At 58.4% G+C, this 18,172-nt stretch overlaps 5 protein-coding genes across 5 annotated transcripts; all 5 read left to right on the top strand.

Moving 5' to 3' along the window:
* Positions 1-497: 497 nt before the first annotated feature.
* CHGG_09108 (uncharacterized protein) lies at positions 498-2,868 on the top strand (the record flags this gene model as incomplete). Its single annotated transcript, XM_001227034.1, has 2 exons — positions 498-1,544; positions 1,603-2,868. 2 exons carry the CDS (start codon positions 498-500, stop codon positions 2,866-2,868), a joined length of 2,313 nt encoding a protein of 770 aa, XP_001227035.1.
* Positions 2,869-4,506: 1,638 nt separating this feature from the next.
* On the top strand, positions 4,507-6,936 carry CHGG_09107 (uncharacterized protein; the record flags this gene model as incomplete). Its single annotated transcript, XM_001227033.1, has 2 exons — positions 4,507-4,725; positions 4,786-6,936. The coding sequence occupies 2 exons, from the start codon at positions 4,507-4,509 to the stop codon at positions 6,934-6,936; spliced, it is 2,370 nt and encodes a 789-aa protein (XP_001227034.1).
* A 923-nt stretch (positions 6,937-7,859) lies between these two features.
* CHGG_09106 (uncharacterized protein) lies at positions 7,860-9,121 on the top strand (the record flags this gene model as incomplete). Its single annotated transcript, XM_001227032.1, has 2 exons — positions 7,860-8,186; positions 8,270-9,121. The coding sequence occupies 2 exons, from the start codon at positions 7,860-7,862 to the stop codon at positions 9,119-9,121; spliced, it is 1,179 nt and encodes a 392-aa protein (XP_001227033.1).
* A 768-nt stretch (positions 9,122-9,889) lies between these two features.
* CHGG_09105 (uncharacterized protein) lies at positions 9,890-12,850 on the top strand (the record flags this gene model as incomplete). The annotated part of the gene is made up of 2 exons (XM_001227031.1): positions 9,890-11,598; positions 11,866-12,850. The coding sequence occupies 2 exons, from the start codon at positions 9,890-9,892 to the stop codon at positions 12,848-12,850; spliced, it is 2,694 nt and encodes an 897-aa protein (XP_001227032.1).
* A 1,835-nt stretch (positions 12,851-14,685) lies between these two features.
* On the top strand, positions 14,686-16,517 carry CHGG_09104 (uncharacterized protein; the record flags this gene model as incomplete). The annotated part of the gene is made up of 4 exons (XM_001227030.1): positions 14,686-14,705; positions 14,898-15,358; positions 15,425-15,808; positions 16,402-16,517. The coding sequence occupies 4 exons, from the start codon at positions 14,686-14,688 to the stop codon at positions 16,515-16,517; spliced, it is 981 nt and encodes a 326-aa protein (XP_001227031.1).
* Between the last annotated feature and the right edge of the window lie 1,655 nt (positions 16,518-18,172).

Genomic DNA, 18,172 nt, shown 5'->3' with positions numbered 1-18,172 from the left:
CAGAGAAACCTCGCCCTAATAGCATGATGACACGGTACCATTGAGATACCATTCACGAATATACTCAATTTGAGTCTCACTGGAGTTTGCACTTTCAATGTGACGATGATGAAATGATGCGTTTGTTGGTAATGCGTTGCGGGGCATTCCGAAAGCGGAATGCGTGGCACTCATGCATGGAAGGCTAGGTTATTCTTGGTGGCAAGCGACCCAACCTCACCAGCAGGGGAAGCAAATTATCTTGACCTGAGCTGTGAATTTTCTAGTGATGCCAACAGTGACGGCAAACACGCCTAACTCATGATGCAGCTTGCTGCAAGAAACGGCAAGCTTCGAGAAGCAGAGCCTTTATTACCTCCATGACCCCTCCTCCAAAATCTTTGCCACACAGTCACTCTTCCTCGTACTTCCAGCACTTCACTTCTCGACAACAACTTGCGACCCGAGCCGCGCACCCTTTCGGCCCGACTTGACAGCGCTGCTGCAGTCCAGCTGCTATGCCACCGTACGATTACCATCTCAAGCTCGAGCTGTACGCGACGCCCGATCCGACCGCGCCGGCACCAGGAAAGCAAGTCGGCCGCAGCAGCAGCAACAGCAAGGCTGCCACACCCGACCACGATATCTGGATCCCCGCTCCCGGTGCAAACATTTTTGACGAGCTCCCCTCCCACCCGCGACCTCAACTCCAACGAGAGAAACTCGCGCAACCGATCCCCCCGCGCTGGCGGCAGTGGGACCTCAGCCTCGACAGTCCCTACAGCGACAGCGAGCACACAAGTAGCAGACACCGAACGGCGACGTATCCAAGCACAGTCGCTGTGCCGGTGAACTCGAGGGTCATCGACTGCGGCGCGCGCCGCGGTGGTGCCGCCGGACCTCACGGCACGGCTCCCCTCGAGAGCGCACAACCGTTCCGCCACCGATACGACGAGCACACGCCCAGGGCCGAGGACGGGATCGGCCCGCGCACGGCTGTTCGCGACTGGCGGTTTGGACGGGTCCGCGTCGAGAGCTTCGATCTTGCTGCTACTACAGACAACGGGGAGATCGGGATGGCGGGGAACAAACAAGAGCGGGGTGAGGCCGCCACGGCGGCCACGGCCACGCCGGCTGCGAGCTTGGGACCAAATCTGGGCGGGATGGGGTTGTCGACTAAGGCGAGGTACGCCCCGCTGGAGACCAAGAATACCGAGGCGGGGTGGGGGGTTGTCCACCTCTACCGGGAGGGCGATGAGCCGGGTGTGATGGGGGTAGCTCAGGAGACACATCATGGGCCGGAAGACGGGAACAGCAGGGGGCAAGATAGTGCCGGAGGAGATGAAGAAGGCACGATTCTGTGTATACCGGCTGTTCCCAGCTACATGTCTCCCAGTGACTTTTTGGGGTTCATCGGGGAGAAGTGGAGGGGATGTGTCAGCCATTACCGGATGATCATGACCGGTAGAGTGAACCGGTATATGGTTTTGATGAAGTTTCGGGATAGCTGGAAAGCCCAGGAGTGGCGGAAGGAGTTTGACGGGAAGCCGTTTGATAGCGTGGAAGTGAGCTACCTCCCAACTTCTCTAGCCCCGAGGGGCAGATTTACTGACTACGGAGTAGACCGAGATCTGCCATGTCACTTTCATCAAGTCGATCATAGTTGAGACACCGAACGAGGCCAACACCCAAAGAAAACATTCCGAGGGGAACAACGATCGCTTCTCACCTACCTCTCCACTGGCCAATTCCCTCAAACCATTCCCACCGCCGACTCCAAACCTCATCGAGCTCCCGACCTGCACAGTGTGCCTCGAGCGCATGGACGACACTTCCGGCCTTATGACCACACTCTGCCAGCACGTATTCCACTGCACATGCTTGCAAACCTGGAAAGGCTCGGGGTGCCCTGTCTGCCGGGCGACGAACCCCAAACCCACAGAGGAGTACGATTCCGACAACCCGTACTCGCAGCCGTTTGGTTCGGGCGTCTCCAACATCTGCAACAACTGCAACTGCACCGACGACCTCTGGATCTGTTTAATCTGCGGAAACGTCGGCTGCGGGCGCTACAACGGCGGCCACGCCAAAGAGCACTGGAAGATGACGGCGCACAGCTTCAGCCTCGAGCTCCAGACCCAGCACGTCTGGGACTACGCCGGCGACATGTGGGTGCACCGGCTGATCCGCGACAAGGGCGACGGGAAGGTGGTCGAGCTACCGCGCAACACCACCAACGATCGGCAGTCCCGGGCGGCCGCGGCAACCCCCGGCGGAGGCGGCCCAGCAGCCCAGGAGGACGTCGTCCCGCGCGCCAAGCTCGACAGCATCGGCATGGAGTACACCCACCTCCTCACCAGCCAGCTCGAGAGCCAGCGCGTCTACTTCGAGGAGATGGTCAACAAGGCGGCGGACAAGGCCGCCAAGGCATCCGCCGCGGCGGAATCAGCGTCAAGCCAGGCCGCCGAGGCCCTGAAGCAACTCTCTGTGCTGCGCGACGAGCACCGAGTACTCAAAAACGAGACGGTGCCTGCGCTGGAGAAGGAGCTGGCCAAGGAAAAGGCGCGCGCGACTAAGTCGGCCGAGCTGGCGCGGAGCTTAAGCAAGGCGCTGCAGGAGGAGAAGGAGGTCAGCGCGGGGCTGATGACGCGCATCGAGCATGTCAAGGGGGAGGCCGAGGGCACGGGAAGGCTGGTCGAGCAGCTGCGGGCTGAGAATGAGGAGCTCAAGGAGATGAATCGCGATTTGACCATGTTTATTAGCGGGCAGGAGAAGCTGCGCGAGATGGAGAGGGAGGGGAGGGTTGGGCAGGGCGAGTTGGAGGATGGCACGGTGGGTGTGGCGGAGGGGAGTGGTGGGAAGAGGAAGGGGAAGGGGAGGAAGAAGTGAGGTTGCCTGCTTGCTGTGCGATGGGTTATGTGTCAAGTATCGTACGAGTACAATGTGGAGAGCAGCTGAGAAGCCTGTTGTAGACCAGGGGGTTACAATACATCTGGAGACCATGTTTCAACCAAACATTTTATCAAGAGCGCTCACATCAATGTAACAAAACTTGGCTTCTTCGTGTCTACCTCCTTTCACCTATTTTTTTCTATCTTTTTTTTTGTCGATGAATATGAACATACACCGCTGTCCCCCGCGCAACAGCCCCCCAAGCCTTCAGCTCGCGAGCCTGCCGATCAGCAGTCACATGCAAAAGCGCATGGTTGTGAGGTTGGATGCTGGTGGGGAACATCTGCCCTGTCAAGGCTTGGCAAGACCGGGCCGGCCACAGTGACACCGAGCGCCGGGGCCAAGGAATGGGGCACTTTTGAATTTTTGAAGGAACGGGTTTCCCGGGGCGGAGAGGAAAAACTGCGATGTACGAAGTAATGTGGCGAGGAGCGCAGCGTTTCGAGTTACCCAGGAATACCTTCTGCGGGCTTCCTGTGTCAATTCTCTGTGTCGTCGGCCCAGACCCATCGATATGGAGTTGCCGGAGGGGGAACGCTATCGGATCAATAAATCGCTATCTCGCTAATTGGTATCTATCTCCAGTGGAGGGCCGAGAGAAGCGAGTGGAGGGGTCGAGAAACACGGTGCCGTCAGCAACTGATGTTACGGTATCGTATGTCCGTCAAAGAATTTCTTCTTCTCGACGTGCCTTTCCCCCATCAATATCATCTGGATGGCGAATTGTTGAGAATTCTGCATCACGCCTTTCCGATTCTGGTTGGCGTTAGTTACACGCAGCTGCATTTGCCGCATCCTGCCTTGTTGCTGGAATGCGCAAATGCGGGTGTCAACCGCTTGAGAGGGGGCCTTCAGCTGTTTTTGGCCACTGTCCAGCCAATGGACGGACCCTGGAGGCGCTTTCTGGGGGTGGCACCGTTTCTGTGCCAGAACGCCCACCGAGACGCCCGGGCCAACGGCTCAGGAGGGAGCTTGGGTGCAGAGTGGGGATGACATCGTTGGGACCCACATATTTTTGGTTCTTGGCCGGCACCTGGGCCGAATTTGTTCTGTCGCATTCAGATTCCTGTCGCCTCCTGCTCGAGCATTCCAGGTTTCCCTCACTTCATCCAACCCGTGTCGCTATTGCTTTGGCCTTTCCTTCGCTTGACACTCCCAATACGCCAATTCAAACGTGTTATTATCAATATCCTGATCTTATCTTTCACCTCGATGTTTGCAGACCGTTGCGAGGGACGTGCCCCACTGGTTGCGAATATCTAAAGCTGCTTTTGCGCGTGACAAGTCTTGTCTTGGCGTCGTTGCCTCAGCTTCAACCCGTGCCAGCTTCGACGGTCAACCTAATCGCGACATAACCTCAATCACGCTACGTCTACGTTCTCACTTGGATGACACGATATCGAGTATCACGGTAGCACACGAAAACCGGACCGCTTTAAGCCACGAGTTCCTGATTACGATTTACGATTGACGCTCTACGCCTTTCCGCTCCATTAACATAAAGAACGTGACACAGGCAGAACCCGACACGCCACTCTGCCATTGAGCTCTACACCCACTTCCCACACCGTCGCCATGTCTTCCGAGGCGCCGAGAGGGGCCCAGCAGGGCGCTACAAAGGAAGCTGCACCCCAAAAGGAACTCTACCCCATGAGCAACTGGAAATACGATGGGTTCTTGTGGATCATGTCTGTGCTGGCAGACTTGTTCTTCCGCGAGGTACACCCCCGCGGTGCTTGGAAGGTTCCTCGACACGGCCCAGTGCTCTTCGTTGCGGCGCCCCACGCCAACCAGGTAGGCAGCTCTTCCTCTTGCCACCCATAGCTATAGGCTAACAATGTCTTTGTACTGCAGTTCGTCGATGCCCTTATTCTCCAAAGAACGTTGAAGATCGAAGCGAAACGCCGCGTCTCCCTACTCATCGCACAGAAGTCGGTGCACGGTTTTATCGGATGGGCATCTCGCCAAGTTGGCTCCGTTCCTGTCGGTCGGGCACAAGACTCGGCGAAACCTGGGCAGGGAACCATTTACCTTCCTGATCCTACCAATGACCCCACCCTTGTTCGCGGCATTGGCACAAACTTCGAAAAGGAGGCCGAGGTTGGCGGCATGCTCTTCCTCCCGTCCGCGAAGGGCCAGAGCGGGGCGAGCGTTGACGTTGCGGCCATTCTCGGCCCCGAGGAGATACGCATCAAGCGTGCCTTCAAGGGCAAGCTTGCCCTGACCCAGCTTACCGCGCGAGACGACATTGATGACAACGGCAACCTTACGAGCGTCGATATTGACGGTCCAAAGCCGGGCTACCAAGGAACGAAGTACAAGCTCGCCCCGCACATCGATCAGTCCAAGGTCTACCAGGCCGTGTTTGACCGTCTCAAGTCGGGCGGGTGCGTTGGTATCTTCCCCGAGGGTGGCAGCCACGACCGCACCGAGCTGCTCCCACTCAAGGCGGGCGTGGCCATTATGGCCTTGGGGACCCTTGCTGAATCCCCCGACTGCGGCCTCAGGATCGTGCCCGTTGGCATGAACTACTTCCACGCCCACAAGTTCCGTTCGAGGGCCGTCGTCGAATTCGGTCCTCCTTTCGAAGTCCCTGCCAAGCTTGTAGACATGTACAGGAATAACAGGAGGCGAGACGCGATTGGGCAGCTTTTGGACATGGTTCACTCTGGCTTGGGTGCCGTTACCGTCTCAACGCCTGATTACGATACCTTGATGGTGATCCAAGCGGCGCGGAGGCTGTATAACCCTACCGGCAAGAAACTACCGCTCCCCGTGGTTGTGGAGCTGAACCGCCGGCTGGCCCTGGGCTATGAAAGGTACAAGGACGACCCGCGCGTCATCAAGCTCAAAGAGTCGGTTGCCGAGTACAACAGGCAGCTTCGGTACCTGAACATCCGCGACCACCAAGTCGAATACGGGAAAATGTCGTGGCCCATCGTCGTTTTTACCTTCTTCTACCGGCTGATCAAGCTCATCATTCTCTCGGCGGGGGTGCTTCCGGGCCTCCTCCTATTCGCGCCCATATTCATAGCGACAAAGTACATTAGCCACCAAAAGGCTAAAACCGCACTTGCCGGTTCTTCGGTCAAGATTCAAGGCAAGGACGTTATCGCGACATGGAAACTCCTGGTGTCGTTGGCTCTCGCGCCGATCCTCTACGCTTTTTACATCTTCACGACCATGTACCTGGTCCACGTGGATCGGCTTAGCGGGTATGTCCCCGACTGGGTATCGCTCTGGACCGTGTTCTTCGCAGGGTGGATCATCTTCCCTTCCATCACTTTTGCGGCGCTGCGCTTCGGTGAGGTCGGTATGGACATTCTCAAGTCGCTCAGGCCGCTGGCCCTCTGCATAAACCCGTCGTCCAACTACAGCATCAACCAACTCCGCGAGCGCCGAGCCGAGCTCAGCGCACAGGTCACAGACATCATCAACCAGATCGGCCCGGAGATGTTCCCGGACTTTGAGCACACGCGGTTGGTCTTTGATGCCTATAAGCGCGGCGCCTCGGCCGACGTGAGCAACGCGTTCATCAACAATACGGGTTCGGCGCCGAGCTCCCCGGCCCACTCCCGCAGCCAGAGCGGCGCGTCGTCACCGGGCCCCGGCAGCCCGGCCATTTCGCGGCGCAGCACGACGCAGTCGAGCCGGGCGATCCCGCGCAACGAGTCGTTCAGCAACATCGGCCAAGCGCCCATCTTCGCCACGCGCCCACCCAGCCGCAACCGGAGCCGGAGCAGCAGCGCCGGTGGTGGGCTGGGGTCGGCCGGTTTCCCCGTCAGCGGGTTCACCACGCTGGACAGCAAGGAGGGCTTCGACCAGGCGAACCGCAAGATTCGGCAGGCGATGCGGAAACGTGGCGAGCTGAGGCGACGGCAGAGCGAGAAGAGGCGGATGTCGCTCGCCGACGGGGATGGATTCAGCAGCGACGAAGGGGAAAGCGTAGAAAGTGTGTCGGGGTCGGTGCTGCTCGAGTACGAGGAGGCGAGGAAGGTAAAATAGAATTTGCCCGCTCGCTTGCTCCTGGGGTATTGAACCACAGGCTGGGTGGTTTTCTTTCCGGACTCCTTGATGGGATGATGGGGATCGTGTAATAATCGAGTTTTCGTTGTTGTTTTCTGGGCTAAAATATGGGGAGCGTTGATATCATTTCGTATTATCGTCAAGGGCGGCTGGTTCTTTTTCTCCTTTCTTCATACACAAAACGGGGCTCAGACGAGCGGGGTGACTGATGGGTTATATGGGGCCTGTTGGGTCTGGGCTTTGAGACGTCTTAGATAGAATTGGCCCAGGTGCGAGAGACATGCAGTGTTTACAGATTACGTAGTAAAGAAACTGGGAATTGCTCCCACGATTAATTACTGTATGGATACACGAATCCGCTCCATGCCGTGTCTTGGAAAGGGTTGCGAGCCCTTGCTTGTCTGATGATCTGATAAGCGATTCGCCAAGTTATCTAAGATCATGAGTGGAGGCCAACCCCCATCGGGTTTCCCACATCAAGTTTGCGGATCATTACGCAATGCCCGCGCAAGCCACTGTCATTTCCGCTGCCGTCAGCCGAATGGGTAGATGCGGTGAGACAAAGCGATGTGGGATTCTGGCTCGGCGTTACGAGGCGTCTGATTGTGTTTTCTGGAGATCAAACAATGATTTGGCGGGGGCGAACGTGAGAGAAGATCGCTCGGATGCAATCATCCTGCCGTTCTCCACATTAGTCCGTTACCTCCGACAAAAAAGACCGAATAGGACAAGGCTTCGGTCATTTCTTCGTTTATTAGTTGTAGGCCCATCGTCCCATCCCCGTCAGCGGGATCGGGTACTGGTGCTGGAGCTTCAGGAAGCTCGGTTTTTTGTACCTGACTAGTAAAATCCTAAAGTTGTACCTAGCTCGGCAGTCCACTCAACGACCGAAATCCAACAAAATGGCCGGCGCATTGAAATCGCTCATCAACAGCGCCAAGGCGTTCGCGATCGGCGACTCGGGCAGCAAGGCCTCGATACACGACCTGTTCCCCAAGGTCGACAAGGCCATCGACGGCGAGGACTGCGACCACGACTGCTCCAGCTGTTCGATACAGTACCCGAAGGGGTTTAAGGTTGAGGAAAACGATGATCTGTACGGGTTCATCAAGGGGTGGAGCACACACCTCCTGGTGGCGACGGGCAAGACAGACTGGGTGCGCGATGTCGCCGACGAGAAGGGCAGCATCATGCAGGCGATTGACGCCGCAAAGGGGCCCACGAACGGGGTATGTTTGCGGTGGTTGTCACGGCCTTACCTTCCTCCCCGTCCCCTCCCCTTATTCCCCCAACTTCCCACCTACCTACCTAGCTACCATGGCCAGTTACTAACATGCGCCCTCCAACAGCGCCTCATGCTCTCGGCCTCCAACATGCCCACCCCGCACCAAACGACCTCCTACTCCGAGCCGACGAGCGTGCTCCTCCTCCCGGCCTTCACCATCATCGAGAACGTGACGCCCGCCACCGTGCCCACCCTGCTCACCTCCATCATCTCGCACGCGCCCACAACCAGCAGCCCGCTCGCCCCCTTTGCCCTCCCGCGCTCCCTGCCGGCCCCGCTCCCCGAAGGCACGCCCGCGGCCATCAAGGACCTGACGACGCGCCCGTGCCCGCACCGTGCCCTGATCCTGCTGTGCAGCCAAAGACGCGCGATGTGCGCTGCGGGCAGTCCGCCCCGCTGCTGCGCGCGAGTTTCAGCGCCATTTGCAGCCGTTGGGGTTGTAAGAGATCTGGGATGATGAGCGGCTCGGGGGGGTGGGGGATTTATTTTATTAGCCATGTGGGTGGGCATAAGTATAGTGCGAATGTTATGAGTCTATCGGAGAGAGGAGCCGGTACAAAGAGAGAGTCGAGAGAGAGAGGGGTGAAGGAAGAGGGGCAGAAGGAAGATGGGGGGAAGGAGAGTGGTGGAAAAGAGGGAGAGGGGGCGGAACAAACAGCCGAAAAGGATACGGAGGAAAAGGGGGAGGGGGAGGGGGAGGAGGAGAATGTGCTGGCGGAAGGGGATGTCGGAGCGGCGCAGTGCATCTGGCTTGCAAGGGTAAGGCCGGAAGATTGTGAGGGCATCGTCAAGTTTACGGTGCTGCAGGGGAAAGTGGTCAAGCCCGAGAGCCAGCTACGGGGTGGGTTTGACCGGGGCAAGGGGTTGATGAGTTGGTGACAGGCGACGCTGCAGGAGTCAGCGGCTACCCAGTTGAGGATCAACAGTACATGCATACACAGGAAGCAGAATTGCCCCCCAAAAAAAGTGCGCAACCTCAAAATGTTTCTGTTTCTGTTTGTGTGATGTGATGTGTGTACAAAAACGGCCAAGCTTCTCCAATTCTTGACCGCTTAACGGCGGGCTGTCAACACGATGCGGGGAAGTGGGGGTTGCTGCGGGGCACGTCCGACCCTAGCGGCCCGCGCGATTGCCAGGGAAGCCGGTGGGTGCGGGCGAAGTGTGTGCAGGTTGCTCAGCAACGGCCCCTTGTAAACAACCCGCAGGGTCTAATCCAGGCCAACACGACCAACTTGGAACATCCCTACTTGCCACCGTTCGTTCCAGTACCTGTCAAGAAAGTCACGCATTCCATTCCAACGGGACGACCTCTGGTCCTTGGTCAGCCAGTGGACTTCTCCATGGTTCTGACAGCAATGGCCTAACACCGTATCGCGGCAATCCGACAAGAAGTGTGCATGCTGTTGTGTTTGTTACTGTGCCATCCTCCTTCTGGCGTTACTTTCACAATCCTTTCCTTTTTTTTTTTCTTCTAGCATTTACATTTTGCATTGGCATTCGAGTTCGGTTCGTATTGGCATTGATTGGCATTTCCCTGGGCGTTCCAGAACGGCGCGTCTCCGAGACACCGACACCGCAACCTCGGGTGCCCATCTGTTGTCTCGCATCCCACGGCAACACGCATCCCTCATCTAAACAACAGCAGCCATGTCCTCCGTGACCGGCCTAAACACGATGCACGGTCTCCCGGCATCCTCAACCTCACATCCACCCACCGATACCGACACCGACGCCGTACCGCGCCACCATCAACGGTCCAAGTCATCGGTGCTGCGCTCGCTCATGGGCGGCGGCCACAAGCGAAACAATTCGGACGGCTCGGGCCTACCCTCCGCTCCTCTTGTCGCGCCGATAGCCACAACACCAGCCTTCCACATGTCACAACAGAGCCTCTCCCCAAGCAGGCACAGCGGCGTGTTCCACGTCGGCTTTGACGCGGCAGCCGCAGCGGCCATGGAACCGCAACGATACGCTCACGCCCTCGGCGAGCTGCAGCAGAACAGACAAGAGCGATCTCCCGAGAGGCGAGGGCGCGACCGGGGCGGCCGGAGTGACCAACCGCCACCGGCGTCGCCAACAAAGACTGGGTTTTCTACCATCTCGTTGAGGGCCTTTGGAAGGGATAGAGACTCGAGCAAACCGCCCAAGACCAGGGACAACTCGCCAACGAAGCCCAAGAAGGCCAAGTCGGCGACCAGCCTGGCGGCGCTGATTCGCCCCAAGTCCATGAAGAACTTGAAACAGTTGCTAACGGACGAAGGCGACGCTCCGGCCAAAGAGAAGGACAAGGAGAACAGGTCGCCGCCCAATTCGATGGGGAGCGACCACTACACCAGCCTGGCTCCGCCTACCCCTATATTCGCGCAATTTGCATCACCGCACTTCGGGCCGCCCTCGCCACGCCTTGAATCCCCTGTTGACATGCCCATCAAGAGCGGCTACCCTCCCGCGGCCCGTGCCGGTGCGCCAGCACCATCCCTACAAAAGAAGCCACGTCCAAAATCATTCCAGACCTACATTAGCCGCAAAGAAGACGACACGACCAAGGGGTCGACCGGGTCGGGCGGGAGTGACAGCCGCTCAAAGCGGCTGACGTGGGGGAAAGGCAGCACGTCGTCAGCAGCCGCGCCCCGGCCCATGATTGGATCTAGGAGCAACTCGTCGGCGCCGGAAGCTGTTGCGCCAGCACCCGAAATGCCCGCCATCGACCCCAAAGACATCGCCAAGCATCTCGAGGCCATGCTGGACCGCCGAAACATCCCCGAAAACCAGCGGTACAAGATGCGAAATCTGAGCGAGACCATCAAGATGGAGTTTATCCGGCAGGATTGGGCAGAAATGCAGGCCAAACTGGACCGCCCGCCCTCGCACGACGGCAAACCGCGAGCGGGGAGCGGGACTGGTCCGCCGGCCACAAGTCTCCCAGAGCAGCAGCCACAGCTGGACGAAAATAACGGCGGAAGCCCCGCCAAGAAGGAAAAAAAGAAGCATGGCAGGGGTCTGAGCCTAACCATCGTCCGGGGAACCGGTAACAAATCCAATCCGGGCTCGCCCGCCAAGAAGAAGGGCGACAGTACCCTCGGCCGGCACTTTCGCACCAAGTCAACCGAGAGCCTCGTCAGCGAGCCGCCCTCGCCCTTCTCGTCCAGCTACGGCAGCAGCTTCCTGGGCAAGGTGAAGGGCCAGCAGCTTCCCGGCGACTTCGTGGCATACCTGCAAAAGGTGCACCAGCCGGAGCTCGTCGAGAGTCGGCAAGCTGCACAAGCTGCGCCTCCTGCTCCGCAACGAGACCGTCGCCTGGACCGAGGACTTTATTCGCCAGGGCGGCATGAAGGAAATCGTCGAGCTGCTACACCGTATTCTGGCTGTTGAGTGGAGGTACGTCCCTCTTTTTTTTTTTTTTTTTTTTTTTTTTTACCCGTCTTGTCTGTTTTGGGCTTGGTCATGCGACCCTGCATGGTGTTGTTGCTGCTGCTGCGGCGACGGCACGGCGGCCTGTCTGTCGCCGTGTTGTCTCGGATACAGCCTTCGGAGCAGCCAGGGGTCCCGGACCCATGCGCACCACTTTACCTTTTCTCCCCATTCCCCCTCAGCAACGTGGCTAACGTCCGCCCGCCCCGCAGAGAGGAGCATGAGGACGCGCTACTGCACGAGAACCTGCTGTGTCTCAAAGCGCTCTGTACCACCGACATGGCCCTGCAGTACCTCCACTCTATTCACGCCACCCTCTTCCCGGCCCTGCTGCACATGATTTTCGACCCGGAGAAGAAGGGCCCCAGCGAGTTCACCACCCGCAACATCATCACCTCACTGTTGCTGACCTACATCGAGTGTGCCACACCCCAGGAGCGCGCCACCCGCGCCCAGACCGTGCTCGGCTTCCTCCGCGACCCGGAGCCCAAGGAGGAGGACCGGCCCGTGGACTTTGTGCTCGAGATGCGCCGCGAGCGGCCCTACCGCGTCTGGTGCAAGGAGGTTGTCAACGTGACCAAGGAGGTGTTCTGGATCTTCTTGCACAACCTCAACATCGTCGCCCTGCCGTCCGCCGACAGGAAGACCTCCTCCTCCTCGACCACCTCTTCCTCGGCGCGCGACCAACCCCCGCTCGACCAGCTCGCCTACCAGGCCCGGCACTTCCCGCAGGAACGTCCCCCCGTGCCAGCGGCCCCTTACGTCGGCGGCGTGGAGTGGGACGCGACCAACTACCTGGCGTCGCACCTGGACCTGCTCAACGCAATCCTGGCGTGCGCGGGGCCAACGCGGCACGAGCGCAACGAGCTGCGCGCCCAGCTGCGCATCTCGGGCTGGGAGCGCTGCCTCGGCGGCAGCCTGCGCCTGTGCAAGGAGAAGTTCTACGGCGCCGTCCACGACGGCCTGCGCCGCTGGGTCGCCGCCGCGCACGACGACGCCTGGGACGTCCGCGACGTCCGCTACGGGCCCCCGCCCGAGTCCAGGGCCAAGCGCGCCCGCCCCGCCAGTCCCCCCAAGAAACTGGCCCCCCCGACAGCTACCCCTGTCGCGGCCGAGGCCCCGCCTAGGATCGAGATGCCCCGGCTGGACTTTGGTGGCTCGGGTGCCGCGCGGTCTAATGAGCCATGGCTGAGTTGATGGGACACACGGGGTAAGGAATCATATCATGTAAGGGTGGGCAGAGCTTCTGGGTTGGGGACAGGGGGGGAAAGAGGAGGAGGGGGGGGCACGCTGTTTCTTGTGCTCCCCCCCTCCCCTTCCCCAACACTTGATGAGTGGCTACCTTGGCCTCTTGTTGGGTTGCTACTCCTGTCATAACAATCTGGTGGGTGGCGTGATAACCTTGGGACCTGTTGCCCGACCAGCAATGGTGAAGCCTAAATGGTCAATGCTTCCACATGGCGGTTGGCTGGTTCCTGTTTCTGTTTGCCGCAGTTTCCGCAGCTATCAGGAAAAAGGGGGATCTCGTCCGTGTTCTTTCTTTTGCGCATTCCAGGGCCCGCGGAATTGTCGTGGTTATTAGCCACCACCAAGCTTTACCGCCATTCAAGCGAAGCCCAACGGTTGGTGGTGGCGAGATGAGCCCGCGCCATCGCCTGCTGCCATTTCTCTCGCCGACAATCTGCGATGGAATTCTTGGGTCGATGTTGGTTGAAAGGGTACCGTACCGGCAAGGGGCATGCATTTACATTGGCAATCGGGATGTTATGGGCGGATTTTGGTTGGGTTTCCTTATGTCGTCCCCCCTTCCAGCCCCTTTTTTTTCGGGTCAAGTCTCATGTTGTTCCTCAATCTCAGAGAAGAAGAAAGCGGGGGAAAGGGGAGAGAGGGAGTGTGTGTGTGTGTTTCTATTTGTCATGGTGGCGCTCATTCCAGGGGGCTTCGGCTCGGGACAACGCCAAGGGTGTTGAGATAATGAAGCTTATGACTGTATGCATAATGAGAGACAAGAATCTCGATTTCATCCTTGAGATCCAGGTGAACGGCGAGAGGTGCCTCTGCCGTGTTACGCGAGTAACGCAACACATGATACCGCTCTGACTCAGATGATGGCCTGAGACCACGACGGCTCGTGTTGTTGAACGTAAGGAGCAATAAGCATGTGCTGACCTTGGGCTGCCGACAGAGAGTCATCGGGCTCGACTCGACAACCGTAAGCCCTGCATAAGCCCCTAGCTGATTTTTTACTCGCTGGCACCGCGGTGTCCCCCTTGTCTCGTCTCCGACTGCTGTGTCCCTCTCGTGTGCTCGGAGAGTGTCCAATCGGAGCTCCTAGCCAGCCGGCGATGAGCAAGTCACGAGGGGATGTCTGGGATGGCTTCTCGAAAAGGAAGCAGAACAGACAAGGACGTTCTTTGCCTCGACAGAGAGAGAGGCGGCCAATGGGCTAATGATTACCTCATGTCATGAGACGTTCGGCACAGCCGCGGGGAAGGAGACCGGGAGAATAGACCAGGTAAGGGACCAGAGCGGTCGGCGGAATACCCCCGCCCGAGCTCAGAAGAGAATCGATGATCTGTTGTCGCCGACCGATCCCCCGTTGGAATGGACCGATGGTTGGTCCATATGTTCTCGATGGCCGCGCGGAAACGCCCTCCTGACTGGCCTGGTTTGTCAAAGAAAAGCCTCAACTCATCATCACCTTTCACCCTGGGCATTCTAGGCCGGGTACAAAGTCGTGGAAGCGGCCTATCCCCCCAATATATGCTTGCGGTCCAGTGTAGCAACAGGAATGATGGGGGGTTCCTCATCAGATGCTCACCAAACAGCGGGACTCGCCGAAGTCCTTTTTTGCACAAAGGACGGTTTGGCTTTGTTTTTCGTTGTCTCGTTGAGAGAACCATTGGTGAGCGATCGACTTCAAGACACCTCACCTCGTAAGAGTGATCCCGAGGGATCGGATGCAGGGGCCCCGTTTCAAACCGGAGTGACCGCCCCAAACCAATTCTGGGCGGCGGTTGCCGAGGGCAGTCATGGCCAAGCCACAATGCAGGTGCATATCCTTTCCGGCCTTGAACCACACTGGAGCAGATGATAGCCGTCTTTGGTGGTGCTGTCTGACCTCAAGTTTGGTGGGCTAGAAAGTAGTCGGGCGATCTGGAGCCGGCTCTCCAAGCTGCAAAAGCTTCGTATTCTGTGTGGAACCCAGACCTTTCCAGATAGTTGGATGATGTTCCTCGGGCAGCCGGCTAGCACATTCGAGCCATCCACGTGCCATCTCGGCCCAAGACGCTGCAGCTGGCTTTGGGGAGCAATTGGCTGGCGGATGTCTGCAAGCATGCCAAGCACAGTCTCGCCTTGTTCGGCGCCATTGGCAAGCAGAATTTACCCAGGAGTCAAGGCGAGACGAAGAAACCGACAGCGCGGGCGTTGGGCCCTGTACCAGGACTGCACAAGTATGCGGTGGGAGTGGAAAGCTCACGGCAAAGTCTAGCCGTAGTCGGGGATGGAGTCCAGAAGTGGAACTGACCATGACGAAACCGGCGAGCCGTCAAGACGGGCTGCCTGTTGTGGAACATGAGAGTTGGACTCCCCCGATTCGATTGCTCAATCGAAAGCCGCCGGTCGGCACCGCAAAACACGGAAAGAACCCCCAATCCCACGATGGCCGTGGCATGTATGGATGTAAACCAAGCGTGCGGAACGGTGAGTGTGAACTGGAACACAACTGGTTGGACATGTCTCGTAGCTGACAGAACTTCAACTGCGCAGCGCGGATCGCCGATGTCTGTGACCTGTTCTTGGGTTCCAGACGAAGGAGCGCACAAGTACACTGTACCGTAGTTGGAGCCCGAGGACGCCGCCTTTCGATGGACGGGGAAGCTTTCCCCGGCCCCGTCCTATCGAGCGAGCGTATGCTGCGGTTGAAGAGGGACCGGCCGAGCTCCGGCAGGTGGGGCAAGACGGTTCCCCTTGCTTGCCTTATGCTACCGGGCGGTGAGAAACCCGGACAGTTCGGGAAAGTGCTTGCGGCCCCTGTGCTCAGTGTGCAGATTGCGCCCATTGATAGGCGGCGAGTCGACGCCGACGCAGGGGAGCCGGCGGTTCCTTGGAATGGCCGTACTCGGCAAGGAATCAATACCCATAATGATGCGGGTTAGTGCCCTAACATCGGTTGACTCGTCCCGAAAGTGCTGTGGATGTCCCTGGCCCGCAGTCGGCAACGCCGCCTTGTGCTTTGCTGTGGCTTTGGCATTGGCCACGACCAGGGTGCGCTGAACTCGGGGATCCAGCCATGAGGTCACCGGCGGCATCAGCTGGTTACCAAACCGTGCTGAGCCGTGCTGATTGCTTCGATGAAGGTGTCCGGGGCGCTGGAGCCACATAATCAGCCTCGATGGCTCTCATCATACGAAGGAGTTTAATGACGTCTCGAGGAGGCATGGGTACTGAACGACAGGGGGGAGGGGGGAGGAGGGCGGAAGGAAGAACTTGACGTCCCACTTGTTCACAAACACTGTGCTGTCCGCCTCGATGCAAAGATCAACCGAAACAAACAATGTGGCGTACTGCCTGGACTGTCGCGCGCTTGCTCGTCACCTTGTCGAGACCAGCTCGGGCTGCAGAATCGGAGGCTGGGTGGCAGGTGTCGGGTCGGTGTCAGCCCGAGGAAGAGCTTGCGAGTATCGCACAGTACCGGCGCGGGATGAAAAAGCAGAGTTATCATGGCTCGACTACTTCATTGACAGCTGTCCCCCCATCGGCAGTTGAAGTCGAGACGAAAGACGGGCGACCAGCGCTGCTTCTACACGCCACCTTCCCGTGCAGGCTTGGAGCGCGGCAGTTCCGTTTCGCTGATGGGTAGAAAACATCATCCCGCCCCAGGGCACGGCGGTGTTGACGATAGGAATCACGATCTCCGGACGTGTAGGTAAATACTTTGTAATGCGAGCCGAAAGCTGTGGGAGGTCGGAATCGTGGGACAGCACAACTTCAGCAAAAGTGCCAGCGGTCCCGTGCGAATGTGGAAAAAGCACGGAATTCGACGTGAGCTGCAGAAAGCAAAAAGAACCGCTCATCCCTTCTTTCCCTTTTAGGTTTATCATTGGATGACCCCCAGTCTGGACGGAAGTTCTCCGAGTCGTCCTGCCTGTTATTATTTTTGCTGTTTTCGAAACATCCGTTTGGCAGGAGCCTCAGGAGAATCAGAGCAATCGGAGCAGTTTCCAATTCCGTAGGCCGACCGTGTCTAACCGCTTCAGTCGAGTCGGGTTTGCTCATGTTGACTACAAATTTTCTTCCTTACCTTTGGCAGCTCTATGCTTACTACTTCGTACCATTACCAGTTTTCGAATTGTTTAGGTGAGTGCCGAATCGACGGGAGTGGCGTTTCCGAGTCTTTTGGATTGGGATTTTCGTTTAGGATTTTGTCTCATTGTTAGTTAGCATGTTCTTGGCCTTTCCCATCCAATTTACCGGGAATTCCAAATCCAACGCCGCCATGGTGGTTGACTTGAGATCTCCACGCCCTGAACGACGGCGAACGGGTATGGCCGACAAGTCCCACAGTGGAATTGGATCCACAATTCAACCGCTGCGGGCCCACGGGCTGTTAGCGCGGGGTTCCAAAGGCCAGGATAGCACGCCACGCCAGGGCTCCTGGCCCGCTCTTACCCATGCCCCAATGTTCTACCCTGGCCCTGGAAACATCCCTCTCCAAGTTCCCGACCATCAACCTAGCTCTGGGACCACCCCGCAGAACACACCACTGCAGAAGATCAACACACGCGCAACGGCCTACACAATATTCGAGCACGTACTGTGTGCCGTCAATCGCGCGCCCGCCACGGATCGGCCCAGCGCCCGTTTTCTGATTCATCCGGGCACCCCGAGGGGCGTCGTCCTTAGCCCAGGTGCTCAGGTTACCCAGGCCCGGCAGGACGGGCTCTCGAAGAGGTTGGGTTCCAGGTTGCCGAGGCGCATCAAGTCCCGCATCTCCATCGACCCAGGTATTCCACGCATCCCGGCGAAGAGGCACTCCAAGAGGGGCAGGCAAGTATAGGCTGCGAGCACCTCCAACAAATCTGGCCCACACCAGATACTACAACCGCCGCGGAGCACCCAAACTTCTCAGATCTCGGCCCTGTTCTGCTGCAGGCGGCACTGGTGCGGGACGAACTGGTCGCTCCCCTTTTTGTGCCGCTACTGTTTGAACCCTGCGCAGTGGATGGGTTGTGGATGGACTAGCGGGCTCCAAATCTGACGAATCGAGACCCCATCGAACGGCCTCTGTGGGACACCCAGACGACACACCTCTGCGGGCACAGCGGGCCATTCTGCGGCCACCTAGCTCCAAGCTACCTACCCGCCTCCTCAACATGTCAATAAAGTAAGTGATGGTTTTAATATCCCCATCCCCAGTCACACCCTCTCGTATGTCTCTTTTGCCTTTTCCAAACCCCGAGATCCCGTCCTCACCTGCCCTGGCGCGCGCTTGTTCCCAGTCGCAAATCGCACCCC

This window comes from Chaetomium globosum, genomic scaffold (genome assembly GCF_000143365.1).
Source record: "Chaetomium globosum CBS 148.51 scaffold_6 genomic scaffold, whole genome shotgun sequence".
NCBI classification, from domain to species: Eukaryota; Fungi; Ascomycota; class Sordariomycetes; order Sordariales; family Chaetomiaceae; genus Chaetomium; species Chaetomium globosum.
The sequence above is the reverse complement of the archived record's forward strand: the minus strand, read 5'-3'. Positions and strand labels throughout refer to the sequence as shown.